This window comes from Hermetia illucens, chromosome 6, assembly GCF_905115235.1.
Source record: "Hermetia illucens chromosome 6, iHerIll2.2.curated.20191125, whole genome shotgun sequence".
In the NCBI taxonomy this organism is placed as follows: Eukaryota; Metazoa; Arthropoda; class Insecta; order Diptera; family Stratiomyidae; genus Hermetia; species Hermetia illucens.
This window is the reverse complement of record NC_051854.1, coordinates 22,719,096-22,743,286: the sequence shown is the minus strand read 5'-3', so window position 1 is coordinate 22,743,286 and position 24,191 is coordinate 22,719,096. Positions and strand designations below refer to the sequence as shown.

The 24,191-nt window shown below is 41.3% G+C and overlaps 1 protein-coding gene across 1 annotated transcript in view; it reads right to left on the bottom strand.

The window, feature by feature from the left end:
- Nucleotides 1–432: 432 nt before the first annotated feature.
- The window catches only part of LOC119658823 (putative protein TPRXL), a 221,102-nt gene continuing 197,343 nt past the window's right edge, over nt 433–24,191 (bottom strand). Inside the window, exon 2 of the mRNA XM_038066555.1 lies at nt 433–1,373. Within this exon, the coding sequence (XP_037922483.1) occupies nt 1,085–1,373 (289 nt within the window). The 3' untranslated portion in view covers nt 433–1,084. The remainder of the gene's footprint in view (nt 1,374–24,191) is intronic.

Below are 24,191 nucleotides of genomic sequence, written 5' to 3'. Positions count from 1 at the left end.
GAGGGCCTTGATTAAAGGTATGCGGGGGGTTTGATAGGGGTCAATTATTTCAAGGCACCATCTTTAGACTCTATTCAATCGAAACATCTGGAAAAATTATGGTGTTCCATGCATGTAGCCTCTAGGTCTCGAAATTTTCTCTGTTACGATATCTGCTCAAAGGAAGTTAATATTTTTTCATATTTTTTAAATTTACTACGGGCATCCCTTCTAGATTCGTAAAATAGTGAGATAATTTAGGTTTCAGTATCGAGCTTCATTCTGGAAAATTTATTGGAAACTCTACTATCATTTACAAAGTTATAGTAGCTCATTGCATGATCTCTGAAATGTTGGTATCATATCGAATTACTCTTACATAAAAATCCACAAAACCTTTCTCAGCTGAAGCGCCAAGCTCCCGGTTTCCGACCTTATAAATAAAAAAATTGATCTGTTTTATTAAAAATTTTTATTTAGCAAATTTTTAATAATGTACAATTGGGGATTCGATAGCAATAATTAGATACGATAATTTTTACAGTTCTTTCCTCATTAACAACAATTCATGTTGTGGAAGTTTGAAATTTTTCTTTTAAACGCAGTGAAAAGAAAAACCAACAAATCTGTAAAATGTCAGTCATACAATTATTGCTTTGGAGGGGGAGGTTTAATCTAGAATCTACTCTTCTATGTCTTTTATATTTGGTATAGGATCGCTATTATCTTTTATTACACTTTCTCATAATTCAGATTATCTGTTTTTATTTGCGAGCCAATTTTTTGATAATGCACTGCTGATGAAACAATCTTCCCGTGAACTCTTTATTCAGTCCTTACAACATCTATTAACAATGATTGGGAGTAATCAAAGAAGCTTTTACCAATTAAGTGCATCTAAAAACGCATCTTAAACGCTGCTGGTCCGAATATAACTATTTATATGGCCATTTTATATCTTATTAATTTGAGCGCCTTAATTTTTATGTAAACATAATTAATTAACTCTAATATTTAATTCATTTTTAACAATTCTTATCAGAAGCTTTCTCTTCTCTCTTGGATGTTCTTTTCGGGTGTTGCAGTGTGACGGGGTGTGATGATTTTAGACCACTTGTACTGTTGCAAATGCACTGAATGTGACCTTTTTTGGGAATTCTGGACCGGGTGATCTTCGATTCTTTATGACTGGTTTGAGGGGTTGGCGTGGCTTCAACGACATTAGACCTGCTGATGCCGCTAATTCACGTAATTTTTGGGAGAAACCGCTACTCGATGAAGAGGACGTGGATGATGTTGGCGATGCTGATGACACTGCTGATAGCAAAGAGGAGCCATTTTTACCTGTTGCTGAGGACGCACTCAACTGTTGTTGAGTTGATGGCGTTATGTATCTGGAAGAAAAAAATATGGTTTACATTAGATTGTAAATTTTTAAAAAATCTAAAAAAAAGTACTGAAAATTGTGCTAGTTTAATTAAAATATAGTAGACTTGCAATATGGTAACCGCACTTGAAGTCATACAACCTTCTGAAAAAAATGATTATATCTTTAGTGATTTCTGGTCTTCTCAATGCAGTTGACATTTTCCTGAGTAACAATTCAACTAGGACTATTCAAGATCAAATAGGGTATACCTCCGGATGATAAATATCTTGAGGTATTCGTTTTGAGAATGAATTTCCGGATTTCCGTTAGTGGATGTGATGCTACCCCCTGCAGTTGGAGCACATCAACACCAAAAATCTGATGTCTGATGCGTCCGTAAGCGGGGCACTCACATAAAAAACGTTTCGTGGATTCCGCTTCCTCATTACAGAATGGACACGTATCATTTTGGATAATTCCTATTCTAAACATATGTCCAGCTAGTGATTTATGGCCAGTCAGAATATCCACAACACTCCTGTAAGTCTTCCTGCTTTTCGACAGGATAAACTTTGCAGTATGTTTGTTTGGTTCTGACAGGAAGAGTTTGGTGTGTCGAGCAGCATTAAGGCTTCACCACCTGTCATTATGAGAATCTTGTACCCAGTTTTTGATAGCAGCATCAGCCAATGCTACCGACACCCCAATTGCTGGTTCCGGTCTGGGCATGGGGAAAGTTGAAGCCCCAGATTTCATTTCCCTCTACACTACAATGACCAGATACCCAGAGTAAATCCCCCATATTGAATCTAGAAACAGAATTCAATCGGTTTCTTCTACATTCCTGAACGATTTTTGAAGTGATCAAAGTACTACTCAACGCCCTCAATGCAGGTTGACTATAGCTACAGATTGCCATCGGTGTAGAAGACGTCAGTATATCCTGACACGCATTGTTCTGGTTCGTCCCAGTTTTCTCTCCGTTTCAAGATAACCTCATATCTTCCATGAAACAGATGTATGGGGATCTGAGAATGGGAAGGCATTGCGAAAACTAGATTCAGTTCTCCCAATGGCTCTTCCAATCCTCTGTGCCCCCCCTTCTTCCACTGTTTCCCCATAGATTTCATCGAATTAGTCTACGAGCTGCTTTCATGGCAGTGCTCTGAATAAAAAAATCCAAGCGCTGCAAATTGAGTAAAGCATTCACAGCTGCGCCGGATGTCGTGCTCATGACACCGGTGATACCCAGAAACACAGTTCTTAGCAGTGTGTTTACAGCGAAAACTCTTCTGTTCCATCTTAACCCACCACACTACGGATGCATAAGCGAACATCGGCCTAATTATCATTAGGCAACATATATCCACATTACTACCTGAGGCCTAAGCCCCCATGTCGAGGCATAGGTCCGCCTACACAGCCCATAAGCTGTGAGAGCTCGTTTCATCTTTACCTCTACATGTTTGTTCCAAAGAAGCTTCTTGTCTAGAATAATTCCTAGATATTTCACTTTTTTGGAGAGTTGAAGGGTTGTACCCCTCATACCTGGAAGGCAAAGACCATTCAGTTTCCTCCTTTTTGTAAATAATACCGTTATGGTTTTATTTGGATTTACTGAAAGTCCATGCTTGAGACACCAACTGTCAATTAAATCAACGGCACGTTGTGTATTTCCACACACTATTTCGAGATCTCGACCAACAGCCAGCACAGCCACGTCATCCGCATAAGCTTGAGCGTGTATTGTTAGATTTTGCAGTTCGCTTAGTAGTGCGAACACATCCTTGAGGGCAGCCTTTCATCGCTTCCGTTGTTAAGTAACGATCAATACCCACTTCAGCACACAACAATCTCTGCGTTGGCATATTGTAGTTCCTTTTTATTATAGTTTCGTCAACACCATGCTCTCTGGCGGTATCTCAGAGCTTTTGGAAGGGCGCACACACGCCCATCGCGTACTCACCTTTCAGAGTTGCATCCTCTATCTTTGAAACCAAAGAATGAAAGCAGACTCACAGGACTTTCCACGTTGGTAAGCATGTTGGATTTCATTTAGAGGGTCCGACTTTAGCAGTCAAAGGGTAGTATAGGTCCCAGGGCGAAACGTGGATTGTTACCTACGATGGAGCATAAAACCTGGGAAACGCCTGCTGAACCAACACCAACAGCTCTATCTCCCTATCTCCACCTCCACGTGGTGATCGCTTGGAGTTCTTTCTTTATGAAAAACTGCAGGCGGAGAAGGATGAAGGCGAGTCTTCCGCGCCTAAAAACTGGACACAATGTACCAACTGGTCCTCCAGGTTGGGGGTTGGATAGGGCTGACAACTCTACACGGATAACCGATGTTATGAAGCCACGAAAGGAGCCTCGGACAGGATGGATTTTACAACGACGATCCAATAGGGGGGGGGGGGGGCCAATAAAGACTCGGACCACTATCTCGTTGGCATGGTGCTCCGAGCTCGAATTACGACACCAACTACAATCCCCTCTGACAATCAGGTGAGAGTGAATACTGAAGTAATCCACAACACAGCCCCCCGCAACACCTAGAAGAGGAAAATGGATGCCGTAATAACTGCAGTCAACAGATGCCCTGAAGATGAACCATCAAGGAACGACCTTTTCAACCATGAAGCATCAACAAATGATCTTCACAACCAGCTGAAGAACTTTATCATTGATACGGCCACAAAGATACTTGGCCCCAGCCGCAAAAAAGTCGAAACGGCTGGTTTGACGATGAATGTAAGCTAGCTACGGAACGGAAGAATGCCGCACACCGAGTACTGTTGCATTCTCAAAGAATACGGGCACGAGCAGGGACTTATCACCAACTCCGTTGAGTGGAGAAGCGACTTCACAGAAGGAAGAAGGAAGCCTGGGAGAACCAACAAATTTGTGAATTAGAAAAGTACAGGGAGCAACCACACCAGGCGCGCGAAGTTTTACCAACAAGTCAGTAGGATGAAACCTTATCAGTAGGATGAAGCCTTATACACCTCGATTCTCATCCTGCCGAGACAAAGAGGGAAATCTGATTTCCGACAGAATGGGCATATTGGAGCGATGAGTTGAGTACTTTGACGAGATACTGAACAACCAGAACATCGGCGAGTTGTAGGTCCCGCCAATTGAAGACGACGGACAATTACTGCCACCACCAAGTATACGAGAAACAGTCCGTGCAATTCATCGGCTTAAAAATCATAAGTCGCCAGGAGCCGATGGAATTACGGCCGAATTGGTTAAATATGGAGGCGACCAATTACACCAAGTGGTTCATCAACTTGTGCTCAAGGTATGGGACAGCGAATCAATGCCTGACGATTGGCAACGAGGCATTATCTGTCTCATACATAAAAAGGGAGATATCACACAGTGCAGCAATTATAGAGGTATCGCGTTGCTGAGTACCATCTATAAGATATTCTCCGCTATCTTGCTAGGCCGGATAGCCCCATACGCCCAGAACATCATTGGTCCATACCAAAGAGGCTTGACTCCAGGCAAATCAGCAACAGATTAGATTTTCTCTGTGAGGTAAGCGATGGAAAAACTGTTAGAATATGGACATCAGTTGATAGGACTGACTAGGCTGACCCTGACCAATGTGCGAGACCAGATAAAAGCAGCTGGATCACTCTCAAGACCATTCGACATCAACAACGGTCTACGACAAAGAGTTGTCCTATCATGCGTCCTCTTTAACCTGGCTCTCGAGAAAGTGATCCATGGTGCTGAGGTAAATGCAAGAGGTACGATCCTCTTGAAGTCCACTCAACTACTGGCCTATGCTGACAATATCGACATCATGGGAAGAACCACCCGAGATGTACAAACTGCCTTCATCCAGATCAGGCAGGCGGCGCAAGACAAAATATATATTGGCAACGACAGCACCGAAAACCAACCAACCAACAACATCAAACCGCACTGGTCAAATGGGAAGAATACAGATAGGAGAATACAACTTTGAGACCGTTGATAATTTCTCCTATCTAGGGTCGAAAATTATAACCGATAACAGTTACGATGATGAAATCCGGGTACGGTTGTTGGCAGCCAACAGAGCCTATTTCAGCAAAAACTGTTCCGTTCGAAACGTCTCACCATAGGGTCAAAACTCTTACTGTACAAGGCAATGATCTTGCCAGTCCTCATGTATTCCTCGGAGACTTGAGTTCTTAGTAAGAAGAATTGCGAACTCTTGGCCGCTTTCAAGAGAAAAATCCTCCGAACAATTTTTGGCTCCCTACATGAGGATTGACGATTCCGTAACCTACATAACGACGAAATCTATGAGCGATACCATGACCGTCCGATTGTGGATAAAATCCGGCTCAACAGGTTGCGGTGGGCGGGTCACTTAATCCGTATGGATGAAGATGATCCAGCCCGGAAAGTCTATAAGGGCAATATCTATGGTAGAAAAAAAAGACGAGGCAGACCCTGCCTAAGATGGAGCGATGGCGTAGGTCAGGACGTCAGACAGCTTTTAAGGATATCGCCTTTTCGCGAATGATGTTAAGCTGATTTGCCTGAAGTTCTTTGGATTAGAATAGTCTTTGGCATGAAGACTACCTTCACTTTCTGCCAAGAGGAAGGCATGTAACTCAGAGCAAGACATCCTCGAAAAATATTTCTTAAAAGTTGCTGTAAGTGCTCTATACCCTCCTGTAGCAGCGCTGGGTAGATGCCATCCATGCCAGGTGCTTTGAAGTGTAAATGATGGCATGTTTCGCAACATGTTACGTAATGAATTAGAAGTTAATTCGAATTTGTTACATTTATTTAAATTTATTTTTTTATGACCTTATTTGCATAGGAAAACCTTAAATACTTTCAACAAAAAACTCAAGAAATTCCCGCGCAGGTATATGAGATACAAATTAAGTTCATCTAAAATTTATGACGTATATAAAATAGTTTGTTTCTTTTTTTGGCCACGGAAGAAACAACGAAAAGGTTGGAATAATTATGGCAGCAATTTCACCAGAGTGCAAACCTGTTGTGCAACGATTACAAGTTGTCAGTTTTTGTGACAAGAAAAGATGAAAATTCATATGTTATGCTTTCAGAAACAGTAGGCCGATTAATAAGATTTATTTATGGTAAATAGAAAGGAATGGGTGGATAATTACGACGTTGGTTTGTGTAATTAGAAGAAATATGAGGGTTTTGTCAAACCATTGGCATGACTGATGATCCAGATTTCTTCTCGGAAATTCCAACCTTCGAAGTAGTCCATGATTCATTTAATTCAACACAATATTGAGAAGTAAAGATCAATACCATGTACCGTTCCCTGTAAGCATTTAATGGTCAAATAGAGATCGTTCGGTATCTATTGCAAACAGTTACGTATTCTCGAAAATTTCTAATATCATTTACATACACTTATCTACTCTTCCATTCATAAATATTTCATTCACAAATCCATAGAGGTCTTAGAGTCTATTGAAGTTTTCCACGCTTTAAGTACACTAACTTACCGGCATCTTGAACCCCGAAAACCGTAATGGATCTTACAAAAATGTTCATTCAACTTTAATAAATGCTACAAGATGATATTTGAAGACTTGAATAAAAGATACATCCAATAGTGAGAAAAAAATCTACAAACAACTTAAATTCTTAAGAACTTGAAGGAATTATTCTTATAAATCCTTGAGCCCCGGACATGCCTTAAGACCAACTCATTCATATTGGATGGACATCTTTTTAGTCAGGCAATGGTAAGCAGCAAAGTATCTTTTTTTTCTCCTAGAAAGTGGTTAACAATTAATTCTATTGTTGTTGGCGCGAATGCAAGAAGGCAGCATCTTACGTCTTGGATAAATAAGATCATTTTAAGCATCATCATTGTCGATTACGAAAAACTCGAGGAGGTGCTTATGGCTGTTAAGTTGAGGAATTTTCGATGGGGGAGAGAAGAAAAAATTATGAAATGTGACGTGAATATTAGCAGAATGATGACTTTGAGTAGCCTCTAAGCCGGATTTACATAGTTCAGGGTAATTGGTATGATTTTGGTATTTGGTGTTACTGAACTTGTGAGTCCATTTTCAATGGTGAATATTGGAATCTTCTTTTGGTCTCTTATGACGCTTCTTTGGTGAAGCTGGCAAAAAAGTTGGAAAAATATGAACTGCTTGACCCTCGATTCTGTTAGTGTATTCTAGATAAAATTTGCAAAGGTGTCAATTGAGCTAATTTCAATAGGTTGGTTTCATGGTTTTGTTTGAGATGGAATTAATATTCATAGCCTTGGTTGGAGCTAATTATCTGGAGGTCTGAGTAAATTTTCTAGTGTTACTTGCCTTAATTGATTACTAAACTTTGGCAACTTTTTTTTATTTAACTCTCATTGAACAGGAATTTATGGTCTCTAAGACTGTGCACAACAACATAGATTCTCAAAAGAATCAAATTACAGATCATTTACATCCAGGTTTTCATAACATCCTCACTAAATAAAATGTAAAGGCATAGGTGTACTACGAAATTATTCAGTGGGGGATGTTCACAAAATGGCGTTTGCTTTCATTAAGCCACAAAACAATCGAGGCAGTGTGTCAAAATTTTATTGAAAGCTACTTCATTCAGGATGCATAGATGCAGTAGGGAACAAGTAAATTAAAAGAGCTTTGTATAGAGGGGACCATCAGCGCGCCCTCCTACTGCAATCAGGGTAGACAGTTTTGGTAAGACTGCTGCTTTATCTGCTGACTATTAGCATTGTATTCCTAGAGATTGAAATATGAACAATTGTTGTTCAAATTTTTATAATAGCGTATTGTAAGGGAATCCAGAATGTTGCTACTAGACTCATCGATCTGTAACTCTTAATTGATGGCACAAATGAAAAGTTTGAGTTTATACATATCCAGCTTTGTCCGAAGTCGAGTGCACAATCCAAGGTCATACTGGAGTTACACCCGAAGTCATATTTGCACTACACATATTTCTGATTCCAAAATCAAAAGTTTTTTTGTATAATCCAAGATGCAGTGAGAAATGATTGCGGCGTATCACCGGTACGTGCTTTGCAGAAGGGGCGTTGCCAGACAATAGCAACTATGCTTCCTGACGAGAACTGAGAATTATTGGGCAAACATCAGTAGGCTATAACATGTATATTCCTATTGACATTGCGCATGCGATCAAGATAATGAGATCCCTGAATTTCTCATGGAGTATTCTGTCCTTTGGATATTGCAAGTCGAATAGGCAAAACAGAATCATCAAACAAGAGAACAGTTTTATTGTATTCTTCGGTATCCACAGAAGAAGGAGATTTACTTGCGAAATTTGAGTTTGACAAGGAACTCTTCAGTATTTCCACACTATTCGCGATGAAGGTTATTGACACCTTCGGGGAATTTGTAGGGATCAGATCATGCGCCTTAAAAAACAAGACCCTCAACAGACAGACAGAAACTACCTTAGTTCTCTAGGGAATTGGCAAAGAGGCTGGACAAACTTTACAAACGATGTACATTACGTCTTTACTTTAGTAGAGGTTAAGGACCTTAATGGAACAACCTGTTCAATGACCAGAATTATGGAGAGTCTGCAGTTCGGGTCTCTAAATGTGGATGTTGTGGGTATTGTCTCAGCTTATAATCGATATGATATGCACTTTCCTGCACCATTCTTGTTTTTTTGGGAAGCTCCAAACTGCACCAATCCATGCAACTGACAGCAATATTCGAATTCAAGCAACTATAGATGTCGAATTTGGCTTCGACTTACAGGTAAAATGCTCCCAGGGCGCAGTCCATCAGGATATGGATTGGGAACTTTATCGGTTATCAAAAAAAAAAGATGAAATTGTCTTTTTACGCTAAATATTGCGAAAAGTACTAAATTTAAATTAAAAATTTTTTGTCTTCTTCTTCAGCGTCTATTCCGTTCAGAAGCGAAGTCTTGCGCCATTTTGCTCTGTTGATGGTCTGATCTGACTGCAGTTGCAAGGCTTTCAAATCATCATCCAGCTTGTCAAGTTGTCGTTGCCTCGGCCGGCGTTTTGGTCGGTTACCATAAACTTCGTTGTTCGGACCAATTTTGGCAAGTGAATTCCCGTTAGCGCGAATTACTTGACCGTACCATCGAAGCCGCCTCTCTCGCAGTTTTCCCACGTTCGGTGCAATCCAATGTCGATCGTGGTTATCCCCATTTCGGATGTGATCCTGGCGTGCGACGTCACTAGCCCTACGCAACAACGTCTCCAATACTGCAAGACGCCGTTCATTGTCTTTTATAGTTGCAAGAGGGCAAACGAAACTGCGAGATTTGAGACTTCAATTTTTGTTTAAGAATCGATGGATTCCTAAGTCCGCAATCCACTTAATAGTGGATGAGACCAGTTGGAAAGCAGTATGCTTCCACGGTTGTGGTTCTTGGGCAAGCACCCAAGTTGACTTGTGGTTTCATCTAGGGCTAAGGCAACTCATCAGACGCTCCCTCACCTCTGTCCTGGGAGCAGCGTGACCGAAGTGATTACATGGTGGTATTTGCTCCCTTATATTAATTCAAAAACACGTCATGTGTATGAATTATAAGGAACACAAAATCGCCTTGTAAAATGTTAGGCCAAAGCCGACCGAGGCTAAACTAAAATTTTGTTTAAGAATCTTAGGTGCTTGCCCAAGGATGAGGGTTCCGTGGACCACACCCGTGAAAGAATGTTGCTTTCCAACTGGTCCGGTCCGCCATTTAGTGGATAGCGGACTTAGGAATCCCTCGATTCTTAAACAAAATTTTAGTTTAGCCTCGGTCGGCTTAGGCCCAACATTTTTTTAGGTGTACGACCCTGGGTTTTGAACGGCAACTTTATGCATTGAGTCTACAAGGAGCTCTGCCCGCGATATGGGCGTAACCACAATCACCATGAAATTTTCAAAACAGATTTGTGCTCTAGATGCGAAAAGGAAATCCTGGTTTAATTATTGGAATGGTATGGAGGATATTCTAATTATTTTTGGAAAGCTGGGCCTACTGTATGGATCGCTATCATAATTCACCTCGGTGAACAGGTCTTTTTGACGCACATGCAACTGGAGCTCTATCAGGAATATTACATAAGTAGTCTGTTTCGATTGTTCAACGAACGACGAAAAATATTAAGCAGAAGGACTCCTAAAAGTTTAATGCCGTGGACTTGATGTCTGACAAATAATTTTTATCCCTAGCGTTGTCCTATGGACTTTTCTCAATACTAGATCCTTTTGATTCGCGGGTGTCAAGCTCCTTCACTGAGACAGTTAAACAATCACGCAGCAAAGGGTCAGATTCCAATCAGTGTTTGGGTGATTTGGGGCTTAGTAAATGGTCTTCTATTCTTGTGTTTAGGTCTTTGCCAGTGAGTTCGGACAGACAAAGAGACATACAAGCAACTGCTATAGATCTGTTTGATGCTAGCGATGCGGCGAAAAAGGCTACTTGGCATAGAAATCATGAGGAAGACCTTAAATGCATGTTGTGCAGAGATGCCAATTTTGAAGATATGGTCGACGCGGTAGGAAGGGAGAAGATGCCCGCTATCTAGGAAGGATTGACAAGCAAAGAGCAAGTGTGGTTTATTGAGATAAACGTCAATCACTGTGAGGTCACAGTTGATCTTTTGGATCAGTTAGTCCGACAGCTCTATGTAGACGTTGCGATAATTAGCGAATTATACAGAGGAAAAGGTAACGCGGTGTGGGCCACCGAAAAAAGGGGGATGCGAGCAATTCGGACGACAGAAAGATATCCATTCGAAGAAATAAGAGGCACACCTGGTTTGTAAGTTCCAAAAATAAAAGTGTTCAAATCTATAGTTTCTACGCTCCGCAGATCGCGACAAGCATAGAATATGAAAGAATGTTACATGAACTAGTATTAGACGCAAACGTATGATTTTTTGTTGTTAGCGCTGGAGGCTTCACACATATGCATACATATCAGCTAATCATCAGGGATTAGTTCGTTAATAGAAAGTACTTCTATGAGACCAACGTAGGTTCGATTGGATATTAGGTAACCGGCGGTGTGCCTTAAGGATTGTGATAGTAGACAAGTAGACCTAGTAGGCCTAAACCGCCGAGGAGACCATTGCTAGCCAGAGTACGCTCATCAATTCTACCGTATGTAGCATCAGTGTGGACGAAGGTTATTCGTGTTAAGCCATATACGAGCAACGGCGGAAGGAAAGAATGTTGGGATAATTCGCACAAAGAGAGGTGCACATTCCAAACATCCATCTTTGGATTATGCGAATCTATGGAGATTTCTACAATAAGTTTCAGACATGGTGGGTATTGGCAGTATTAACATCGTTTTGGACTTCATGAGCCCTTTTTCTATCTTGAATGTTTAAGTAAATATGAAGACCTGGAGCGTACTCTTCGTGTGACCGAGATTTATTAATGAAAGGGAACAGCTTGACATCCAGCAAGTATAGAATCCAATTAGTGGCGCCGTAATTTGTATTAAGGAGTATCTTCGAAGTTTCAAGCATTTATGAAGTAGGGGCAGGGAGGGAACAATTCCCACCGCAGGAAGAAGCCGCTAAGGCTTTAAATCGCTTTACAATGTAATATTAATAGTTAGTTTTGTGAGGCCAGCGGGTGGAGGGAGGTGACTTTAGTGGTTTAAAGTCCGACACGGTACCTTTTGATGCTTTTCACCTCCATATCAAGAACAAACAGAAAAACAGAGAGACCGATAGACCGATTTTGACAAAAGTTTATTTTATAAAAAACCTTAATCATCGATTTTGCGATTCTATGTCGAAGTCCATGGAAACACTATACTTTGTGATTCTAGTAACCGTTGGTCTAACCGTTCTTAATCAAGGTAGAGGACGTGGTACTTGAACTTGGTAATGAGATTGCGCGGGGAGGGGGCACGTCTGAAACCAAAAAGCAGTCTCATCTTTTCATCATCAGCCAAAATCATATTTTCAACCAAAAAGAGGTAACTGGTTCATGTTTTGGGACTATAAAGGTATAGTTTAGATAGCTGAATATTTGGTTCAGAGGGAGGCCATCAACGTGGCAAGATACTGAGTCGCTAAACGGCTGAAAGGGGCGATGCATAATAAAAGAAGCTGACAAAGCAACTCCTGCGCTCATTTTGATGGGACGGTTTGAAAGACCTTTACATTTTCCTGGATTCGCGCCTTCAGATTGCCATCTATTTACTTTTCTAAAGGTGCACATGGGTGAAAAAAGGTTTTCAACGAACGACAAACTGAAATAGGAGATGAAGAACTGGGTAAAGAACTTGGCAGGAGACACTTTTAATGAGGTATCAAAAAATTGACTCTCCGTCCTATCACTAGTACCAAAATACATGACGACAATGTTCAAATACTTGCATATGCGCAAATGAATCTAAGTTTTTTTAAATGAGTTGTTTTTGAAGTCTAAAAAACTAAGTACACTTACCTTTTGGATGCGCCTCGTATCTTCATACGAAAAATAAGGGAGCAGTATCCTGCGATGAAAAGGCTGTCAGCCATCCCCGTATTATTCGAGACTTTGCTCCCATATTAGACGACAATATTTTGGCATATTTTTGTAGAACTGTTTGGATACTACTTAGAGAAATCTCTTCGACACAATAAAGGTTGCTTGGTAATATCGGTGTTCTCAAATAAGTCAGATATCTGGACTGCATTTGATAGCAGTTTAGCGGTATTTTGGTCCGTTTTTAAGGATTTGTGTAAAACAAAACCTTATTAAAATCGATTCACCGTCTGTCTGTCTGTCACACGCACTTTTCTCCAAAACGGCTAAACCATTCCAACCGAAATTTGGCGGACAGATGGGAACTATGAAATCCCACACATAAAGCGAGTGGCATAAATTTAGGTAGAGTTTAGAGTTTCCCAATACATGCAAAGCGGAGATTCAAAAAATTTTACCGTATATAGATGTGTAGGGTATTAAATGAAAGGTATCGATTAGTACTTTTCGCAACTGATATTAGTTTAGTCGTGAATTGCAAAGTGCGCAAATGAGGAGTCAAAATGTACGCACTTGAAGTGAGACGGGACTCATTTTCGGAAACTACCCAACCTAAAAATCCAAAAAAAATTAGAGTGGTGCGCTTAGATGAAATCTAGGCCTCAAAATATGTCCCACTCTGATATCTTCTGAAATAGATTTACTAATAATATATTACCAACTTTTAGAAATTTACTGAAAAACCCTCCTTAAATTCATCCAACGACTTCCGAATTGACATTCGCGTGAAATATTAAGGTCGCATTTATGAAGAATCTACTTATCTGCAACCCATTTTATGGTTTTGTGTAAAACACTTATGTGAAACCTAATCTTCGAGGGATGTCCCATTCCGGTATCTGCTCAAATAAATTTACTAATATTATATTATTAACTTTTAGAAATTGACTAAAAAATTCCTCTTAAGTTCATCCTAGAGTACAGCCTCGTGCATACACATGCCAAGTTTCATGAAAATCCAACTATTAGTGTCAAAGTTATAGGAGTTCAAACTTATCAATTTCGTGCGAATTAAGCATCCTAAGCCATATAAATAAGACGCTGACGTCATAATTAACGAGAATAATTGACATTCGAGTGAAATATTAAAATTCCATTCAAGAAGCACCTAAGTCTCCTAGCCCTCTTTTATATTTGATGTTGGTTAAATTCTTGGCATTTGCTATATAATTGTTAAACTCAGAGTGTGAAGCATATGAGGTTGACTATTATCAATGCAGGGCTTTCCAACAAATTATTTATTAAAATCGCTTTCTAAAAAATAGAGGGCAATGGAATTTTTAGCTATGTGACACGGAGCTGTCATGCACTCGTCGCTTCTCAGATCTTCTTCTTTTTCTTCAGCCTTTGTCCCGTTCACAAGCGGTGTCGGTTCGTCGTGATCGGTTTTGCAATTTTATTTTATTAATTGCCTGTCCTGGATGTAATCGCGAGACTTTTAAATCCCCATCCAGACTATCAAGCCACCGTTATTTCGGACAGCGTTTTGGTTCTTTACCATTGACTTCGATGTTCAGACCAATATTGGCAAGCGAATTCTCGTTAGCGCGAATTACGTGACCATACCATCAACGATGGCTCACTCGCAGGTTTTCCAAGATCGTTTCAACTCCATCTCGATCGCGGATATTTTCATTCCAGACGTGATCAAAACGTATCACGCCACCAGTGGAATGCAACATCTTCGTCTCCATTATCGCAAGACGCCGTTCATTGTCTTTTATAGCCGGCCAACACTCAGAACTATAGAGAGTGACAGACAGACGACATTGCAGTAAATTTTAGATCACAAAGAACACCAGTTGGAGAACGCCACTTCATCCAGGTTAATGCGAGAAGCAATTTCATTACGCTGTTCTCTATCGGCTGATAGCATCATTGATTTTGATCACTGTAGTGCAAAACGGTACCACATCATTCAGGCCCAATGAAAAATATCATTAGATTAGCATTCTAGGGCACATTGATAACTTGTGGGCTTTGCTCATGTTGTAGAAAATGATGAGTTTAGATACAATGTTGTAACAAATTCATATACTGGTATTATGCTGATAACAGATTTTTCAGTGGATTGAAATTTATATTCCTACGAAAAATAGGGACAACCATATTGTTTATCTGTCTAATTATTCCTTGGCATATCAGTATCAAAAATTTTATTATCAAACCAACAACACAAACTAATTATAAACAAAATAAAACAAAAAAACCGGAATAGTTTCATTCCCAGTCCTTCAAATTTATAATCAAAGGCAAAACGCTATTACTCACGAATTCATCAAAGATTGGCTTATCTTTTTAATACATCATTTTATTAACAAAATATCTGTATCTAATCACAGCAAACATGTTTCCATACCGCCACCAATCTATGGCTAACTAACAAAAATATCTTGATGACCATATTAGCAACTATCTCATGACATTTCCACAACATTTTAAGTTCTCATGCGGTAAGTAGGCATTCAAGTTACAAATCAACTTTTGCATATTTTTACGTAAAGTAGGAAGTTGAAGTTCAAAACGCAAAACGACTGGTCGCCATCAAAGAACATTTAAATTTAGACAGTTTAGGCGTCTTGGTTACAAGTGAATAGTAGTAGCCTGGGCTCGCTGCGGGACTGTTAACGGCCGCTATATTAGCACTTGAAGCATGTTTGGTCGCATGGTATCATCTCTGGAATTTAAAATTGAAGAAGAAGCAACCTTCGCATTTCACAACCTTGCATGCATCGAACCGGAAATATTGGTTTTCCTTCTATCAAAAAAAAGATATTTTTGTAACTACTGGTGTTGTGGTGTAGCTGTGGTGAGGACGAACCATGATTGTGATGCCTGACGGTGATATGTTGATGGAGGAGACAAGAAAAGAATATTTCGTGATGGCTGCAGTGTTGCTTCCGATGGAAATGCCCTCTGTATGGCTCAAGATTGAGATATTATGTCGTGATAAGGTTAATAGATTTGATGACTGGAATCTTTTATGATTTATCTTTGTAATTTCAATATTAGGCAATTTGTAATCGCTTATCTGATGAGGTAGCATGTGTCGAATTTAACGCTAATTCGAAATATTATTGCAGTTAGTGACAAGAAAATTTAAGATAATCAAGGTCTTGACATGTGGGTCAACGATGACCTTCACATTGTGTATTAGGTGGCAAGATATTTCGTGATGCAAGGTTTGTTAATCATAATTTACATCGTGAACTAATCGGTGCTAAGGTCAATAAAGGGATATTTCGGTGTAAACTATTGATTGTTATTGAAGGTGTTGTTGTAAAATGCATAGATATTAAAACGTTTAAGGTCTTAAACAAGGTGTTGACCGTGTGTGAATCTTCGTCATCAGAACCCATTGCGGAAGTTATTCTCTTGAATCAATTGAAAAAAATTTCCTTCCTTTCCTCCGGAAGAGAGGAATAAGATACATTCTATATGTCACATATCATTTAAAGATATCGCTCTCTATGGTTCTGAGTGTTGGCCAACTATGAAAGACAATGAACGGCGTCTTGCGGTAATGGAGACGAAGATGTTACGTTTGACTAGTGGCGTGATGCGTTTTGATCACATCCGGAATGAGGATATCCGCGATCGTTATGGGGTTGCACCGATCGTGGAAAAGTTGCGAGAGAGGTGTCTTCGATGGTATGGTCAGGCATTTCGTGCTAATGAGAATTCACTTGCCAAGATTGGCCTGAACATCGGAGTCGATGGTAAACGACCAAAAGGCAGGCTGAAACAACGGTGGCTTGATACGCTTGATGGGGATTTAAAAGCCTCGAGATTGCACCCAGATCAGGCATTTGATAGAGCTAAATGGCGAAACCAATCACGACGAGCCGACCTCGCTTGTGAACGGAACAAAGGCTGAAGGAAAAAGAATTTAAAAATATCGTATTCCACATAATAGCAATCTTGAATTTCAGGCGGTACTTCCGGGCGGTTAATTAATCTTGGTCTCTAGTTATTTTGAAGTACTCGTACCACACACCACACATTTTATCTGGGAAACTTTTCAATTTCTTTCACCTCACACATGTGTACACACCTTTCTCAGTGTTTATCGCAAAATTAACTAAACTATAACATGCAATTACAAAGTATCCAATCACTGAAGTGTATCTGCATTCATGCGTACCTCACACAATTTGAACACTCCCAGAATCTAAAATCCCAGACATATTGCATTAGGTAACCAGGTTACACTTCATATTGTAGCACTTTACTTACCTTCCCGAACAGATATGTATCTAATCATGTTATCACGATTTGTTATCGGCAATTCGGCATACATGTTGAGTTTATAGACGATACTCAATTATAAGCCGTAATAAATCACGAACGTTAGGTAGCATAGTAAAATGAATAGGTTCAAATTAACCTTCAGGCTTCATTAGAATTTCTGGTAAATGATGGAGTTATTGGTTGGAATTTTTGCAATTGAGCTTACGGTTCCAGTGAATGGGATTGAAATATGCGATTTACGGTTACGTGTGTGTTTGAATATATGATATAAGTATGGCTTGCGAGTGTAAATTTCTTGGAAAAGTTTTGAAATCAATGCCTTACAGGGATAGTTAGAGCCATAGTGCAGTGTTTGTTATGACATACAAAAGTAGCAATCATCAATAGTAGGCATTTTCCGATATATGGCTACAAATAAATCTCAGACCAGAATAACAGATATTATTATTTAATCTATAAGATTAGGAAAGTATAAACTTCGAGTGACAGTTTATACTTATTGTCAGGACCAAAGCTGCGAAAGGGTAATACTGTGGTAGAAGTTTATAAATGGTTGAAGGGGTTTTGGTGGGCCAGCCTGCATTATGACTCCATTATGGAGACTGCCTTCTTCATCATAGTAAGGCTTTTTCACTTAGCATGTGTCATTCTCCCTTGTTTTTAAATAACCTTTATATTTCTTTTTATTGTTCCATTGCTCCTCTATTGTCGCAGTATTTGGATAACATTGTTGACAACCAACATGTACTTAGGAAAGATCGTCGGATGACGTGGTTACTTTTTACCCGATGTGGCATAGCGCGTCAACAATTCCAGTTTGCTGAGATATGTTTCAGTGTCCTTGCAGACTTCCTAAGGAGCTCGCATTTCTCCACTGTTCAGCGCCATGTAGCTCTAGATTCGATATTCGTCGGCCATCCTGGATAGTTCATTCCCCCCCAAAGGCATTCACAATGGGATACGTCACAAGCAAGCCCAGCTGCGGAGGAATTTCGCAACGGATCTCCCAATTGGACGAGAGTGGAACAGAGGTTATGGCAGAGTATTTTTCACCGATGTATCAAAGATGGTCTGTAGTGTAGGCGCAGGAGTATTCTTGGTTACGTACAGCGTAGCCGATTCGTATGGTCTTCCGAGGTTTACTTGGCCTGGTTGGGGCATAATTCGAGCTCCAACTGGAACATATTTATTCTGACTTGTACTTTGTGGGGTCATGCTCTACCTTTGTGAGGGAATACATGGATGTGCTGAACAGTTTGGGTGACACGCTCAAAATCAACTTTCACAGGTTTCTCAGTCAACATTATCAAATGAACTTCAGTCGGCAGGCCGGGTTTACATTACCTGGTAACCGCTGATTTCAGATGGCGAAAGCACCTATGCGTCAACGAGAATCTGGTCGTCATACAACAAAACATCATCGTGAGATTTTCTGAGTCAGAGGTACCCAAATGTGTGGAGGAGACCCTTCAATTCTTATTGTTGAAGTTGCAGAGAGGAGGGTAAAACAATCAGGTACACTATTTACTTTAGGCAGACCCAGGCTGCAGCAAATAGTTAAACTATTTTTGGAGACTTCAAAGAGATCTTTAATTGTGAAGTGGTCCCCCATCTGCAATCCTTCATAAATGCTACGGACTAATTCTGAAGATCTGAGCCGGCTCCATTCTGCTACCGTTGCCCTGCTTACGTAAGTTACGGTTCCAACAGTTGGTGGTATTATAACTGGTCACCACAGCGCTAGTTGACATTGAGGACACTGATGCCTACCGACCTGGAAGGTACGACGCAGACAAATGTTGACGAATGTTTGGATCTATCGAGTAACATTGACTGTCACTTTCTACTCTACTCTACTATTGTCATATAGCAGTATAGGGAAAACATTAGTGGGGAACTGTCTCAGGTTGATGATGGGCTTGAGATGGAGGTACTTCTAAGTTTTGTAAAATAGAGAAGGCGATTTTATCCATTTTGGTGCTGTGTTAGATGAAACCACGCTACCCAGATATGAAAAGTAATCAACGTCTTCGATGTTGTGCCCATCAATGCAAATAGAAAGAGTTCGATGACCCATCCGACTGAGGGGTCAGCAAATAGAGTGGTGATAGAAATCCCGTACACTGTTCCAAAATGATCCAAAGGAACTTGATTTTGTCAATTCAGGAAGGTCCAGAAGGAAAACCAGCCTGATTTCTGAACGAGCTTTCGAGGTGTTCTCTGGTACGGTCCAAGTTTCAGTCAGCTATTATTTTTCCAATCGTCGACCATACCTTTTGCATTATTTGAGAGAGGTCGCAGGATTAAAGCACTTCTCTCATATATTCAAAAAGAAACGGATCTATCCTATAATCACACACTACATCACTGTAACTGCAAAGTGCCTTTGCTCAGTTTCAGGGAGGCATTAATATAATAGTATGCGACCTTTCTATTCAACTTTATCTCATAATAGAATTCTAGGATCTCATGGGGTGGGTTATCTAGGAAAATGATAGTAGCCCACATAAGGAATAGAAAAGGTAGATTTTGCATTTGATATGCGGTTGTCCAGATTCCGCAGATTTTGGAGACACCTTAATAGAGTTGCTTGCCCCCTCCCCACCAAATAAACTATGAGGGGTTGAGGCAGGAATCAGTCTGAGTAGATAAGCAATAGACCCATTGTCACTGGAGTGTTTGCGGCTATCGCGTCCCTCTCCGTCTCATTTATTTAGCTGGTTGATGGTATAATGAGAGTACAATCCACAGAAGTGGCGATAGCACATTTCCTTGGGCAGCAGTTTAACCGAACAAGATAGGAGTTAACACGACAAATGCGACGAACCAACTCCCAAATGTCATATGATTGCTTTTCAATACTGGGTGACAGATTTTTGTGCAAATGTTGTGGATGATGTCCGCAGTCGCCGGTGATGCCCGGCCTCGTACCAGGTCATCAGATGTGTCGGCGACAGTTGAGTGCGTCAGCGGAAGCGCAAGTGTTCTGACCGTCGCAAAGCAGTTGGTGGTTCTTGCCTCTGATATGCCGACATATGACTCTGTCTCCAGCTGAGATCAGGACGTGATTCCACCAATGGGGTTGTTGGGCGACCCTGATGCTTTGCGGATGCTTTTTTTTAGAGCGTTCCTCGGTTCGGTGTAGGCCTTCAGCCTCGAAAAAGAGACGCATTTGGGTCCGCCCAGAACATCGAGCTTCCGTCGCTCCAAGACTTTAAACGGGCCCTTATATGGTGTGTTCAGCGGCCTTGGAGGAGTATCCACTCTAATGAGGACCTGCAAGCACATCTCGAGGTCCTCGGATGTGCCAACCTCTGGCGTCATTTGTCGGGAAGGTGGACGCGGTCACAGTGTCAAAACCGCGTCGCTGAGCAGGCGCAGTATGCTGGAGTCCCTCAACTCTGCTCTGATATCCAGCACAAGGTCAGCGGGTAGTCGTAATTTTTCCCAGTACACTGTCTCCGCGGGGCTGGCGTGAACTCCTCTCGATGGGCTGTGCGAAGGAGGTCAAAAGAGTCAAAAGGCAAGGACTGTGACCACGACGGATCGTCGAGAGCCATTAAGGTGGACTTCACCGTTCGGTGCCAACGTTCAATCAGGAGTTTGCCTAACTTCGAGAAAAGAGGAGACTCAAACTGCGTTCTTTGGCCATTAAATCCCCCTTTGGCTGGTACACCAAAGCGCGGGATTCTCGACAGAAGGTCTTGGCGCATGATTGTGTGAAATGTCAGTTAGAGGCATTGCTTCAGGCCACCGCGTGAACCTGTTAATGATTGTGAGAAAATGTTAATAAATGCAAGTCTCAGAAAGGGCCAATGATGTCGAGGTAGAAGGTGTGGAAGCGCTTGGTCGGCTGGACGAATACGCCTACTTCCTTTTTATATGCTTGTTGATCTTACACTTCTGGCACATGATGCACTGTCTGGCCCAAGAGTTTACGCCCTTGCTTGTTGATGGCCACAATTATTTTCCCGTAACTAACCGGTACAGGAATTTGTTAGGGTGACTGGATATCGGATACCAGTCGACTCAGCTGTGAATGAGTACCTGAGACAAATCAGGGTAATAATCTCGGGCGAGCGTAATGTTGGCCACAGTGTATTGTGGTGTATCGTTACGGCCTTGAATGAAGTGTTCTAATACACGCCAAGGCCCTGATCCAATATTGATTGTTGCGCCAACGATTACCATTATTATTATTAAGCGGTTCATCGCCATGATGCCTGGGTGTGCAAGATTGTGCACAACGTGTAATACTTTCTTGCAAAAATTGGTCGGAATAAATGGCCTGGATCCCCTGTCTGAGGTTTGGCAGAATAAACAGGAAACTCGTTGAACTTGTGTTTGGAGGTTGTCCTCGGGGTATGAAGCTCTGTGAAATCTTTTCTCGCATCGGGGGTTGCCATATAATCGACCACCGCGGGGGCTGTAACTTTCGAGATTCCTGACAAATAGTCCGCAATGACGTTGTCTTTTCGAAACACGTGTTGGATGTCGGAAGTAAACTGGGTGATGGAGCCCATTCGCCGAAGTTGGTACTTTGAGCTGGGTTGAGTTGTTTCCAAAAGAAGCTCAACGGTTGCCAGGTTTGGCTCACCCGTTGCTGTGTTGTGTCTGAGGCATCGACAAACATGGCTAGGAGTGCATCTGGCCGAGAAAATGCTAGTAGTATAGGACCAACAAGTTACAACCTCGCGAGACTCTTTCCAGTCCAGGTCCAGACAAGTAAGCATTGGAGATCGCTTGGTGGTGAGCGGTCTCGGGCAGGAAATGGCGATGGAAGATAGAAGTTTAACATGCCCAAGAGCTTTTACAAATCATTCACCTTGGGGGGAAAGTTTTTGATCGCTTCAGCCCTGTCTTTTCAACATTTAAAACGAACCCGACCTCAAGGAGACGTTGAAAAATGCACTACAAATGTTGAGTTAGATAATACAAGATCCCAGTTCATTGAAGCTAAGGCCGTGTTCAGACCATTAAAGTTGAAATTCCTGATGTTCAGCAAGTCAACTGATAGTGAGACTCATCTTGCTCTTAGTCTTTGATCAACTCTAACATCTCTGAAATGCAGACTGTAAGCTTAATTAGTTCAGTTCTACTAGGCCACACGAGTGACCAGCTGATGTGATACAATCAAATATTTTCTTCTCCTTTGGGTTGCATTTGATACTTCCCCAAAAAATATTTGGAGAGTTTGCATCACACTATATAGAGAGTTCAAGACCAGCTCAATCCGCGAAAGGAAGAGGATTTGGAAGTTAGAAGCGTATATGCCACGATCGGTGTATTACCAAGTTTCGCTCATAGTGTTCAGTCCTCATCAAAAATATTCTCGTCTTTTCAGTGAAAGAGTGTTTTGAATAAGGCAGGAAACTGAAGTGGTAGAGAAATTGGGGAAATATGGACACATGACCAGAAGAATAAAATTTTTAATATCCAGGACCTTAGAAAAGCAGTCGTTGTCATTTTTTTGGGCAGCTAGTGGATTATATGCAGTTTTTTAATAAAATCAGAGTGGCATTAATTTTTGTGGAAAATTTTAGCCAGTGAAGTGGGAGTTTTTACATGACAAAGGCTGAAGAAAAAGTAGTCAACTCCTTGTATAACAAAACATGTTTAAGGAAAATTGACGGAGGAAAGAACTCAACACTGAAGTGGCTTTTCTGCGATTCCAAATTTTCCACTCGATCTACACAATATCTTGTATTTTCATCATGCTCGGTGGTTAACTTTGCAAGTTTTGCGGCTATCACACTCACTCAATTCAGAGAAAACCACACGAAAACAATGAACTACGGAAAATCCGACAAGCTACAATGTCTTTCGATAATCTTCTTCAGTTTGATGTGACATTGTTGTCAAAAACTTCATTGTTCGTTTGGGGCAGGTGGAACCCATCAGCCGGACCCCGCTAAACCTGGCTTTGAACTTCTCGAGTTCATGTTGCCAGCAACATGCGTAGTAGCGTCGGCGGCATCCCCATCTGTCACGATCAATTCGCCCGAATGAATTCAATAATGTGCAATATGCCGCGAATTTTAAGGTAATTGCACACTGTAGAATACATTATTTCAGAAAATTAATCTCGACAAAGACGAATGAAATTCCGCTCCTGCGCCGCGGCCACTACAGGCTTCCCTTTCATCCGCCTGCTCCGTAAGTGGTGTAGGATAAGTTACTTGCAAGTAGGATTCACTCTGTAGTCCCTTCGACAGTGCGGACCCCCATACCGGAGCTCCGACAGTTTATGCACTATCTTCCGCGCTCAGCTCCACTGTGGGAAAGCACACCGAAGATGCAGCAATTGGTTCTATCTTGTATGAATTGAAGGCCATTATTGTGCTTCGCTCTTAAAACGGAGATGATGCTCCACATGCTTCTGCTGATATGCTTCAATTTCAATCTATTTAGGAAAAAATGGGAAACCATATGGTGACTTTCACTGAGCACATTCAGACTCTTTTGCCCCAGTTCGGTACGAAATTGAGACCTTCTACGTTTGTAGGTTTATCCTTCCTGGCTTTTTTGAACTGATCGAAGCCCATGCCCGGGTTCTGTCCACCCAACATTCGAATGATGTCCCCTGCCTTCCTTAGAGGGCCCGGTAATCAATATTCGACATGTTCTGTCCTGCGCACCTCAGTGTTCACAATAGTGAATTTGGAGCGACCGTCAAAACTCAAAGTCGGGATTACTTGCTGGAGCAGGCAGCTTCATCAGTGCACTTGAAACGGAGGAGCGCATCGCGAAAACCTTGATCGTTAATTGTGTTGGCTTCGTTCCAGGCTCTCGTATTTTTCTCTACAGGCATTCCCGAAGGATGGTGAATTGTCCCTTTGACTTTTTGCCATCCTTGGAGGAAATCCTCACGGCCGTAGTCAGAAATGAGGGCACAGCTTGCGCATACGTCCTCTTCCTTCCCGGCTTCGTGTCCGCATTCCTAAGGGAGGGACCAGCTTCGTTTAGATATCTCTCGCTGATTTGATCACCTCCTGGCAAGCCGGTCCTAATCCACGCGGAATGCGCGGATGTAGGCGCTGGTGTGGAACACAATTAAACGTTGCCCAACG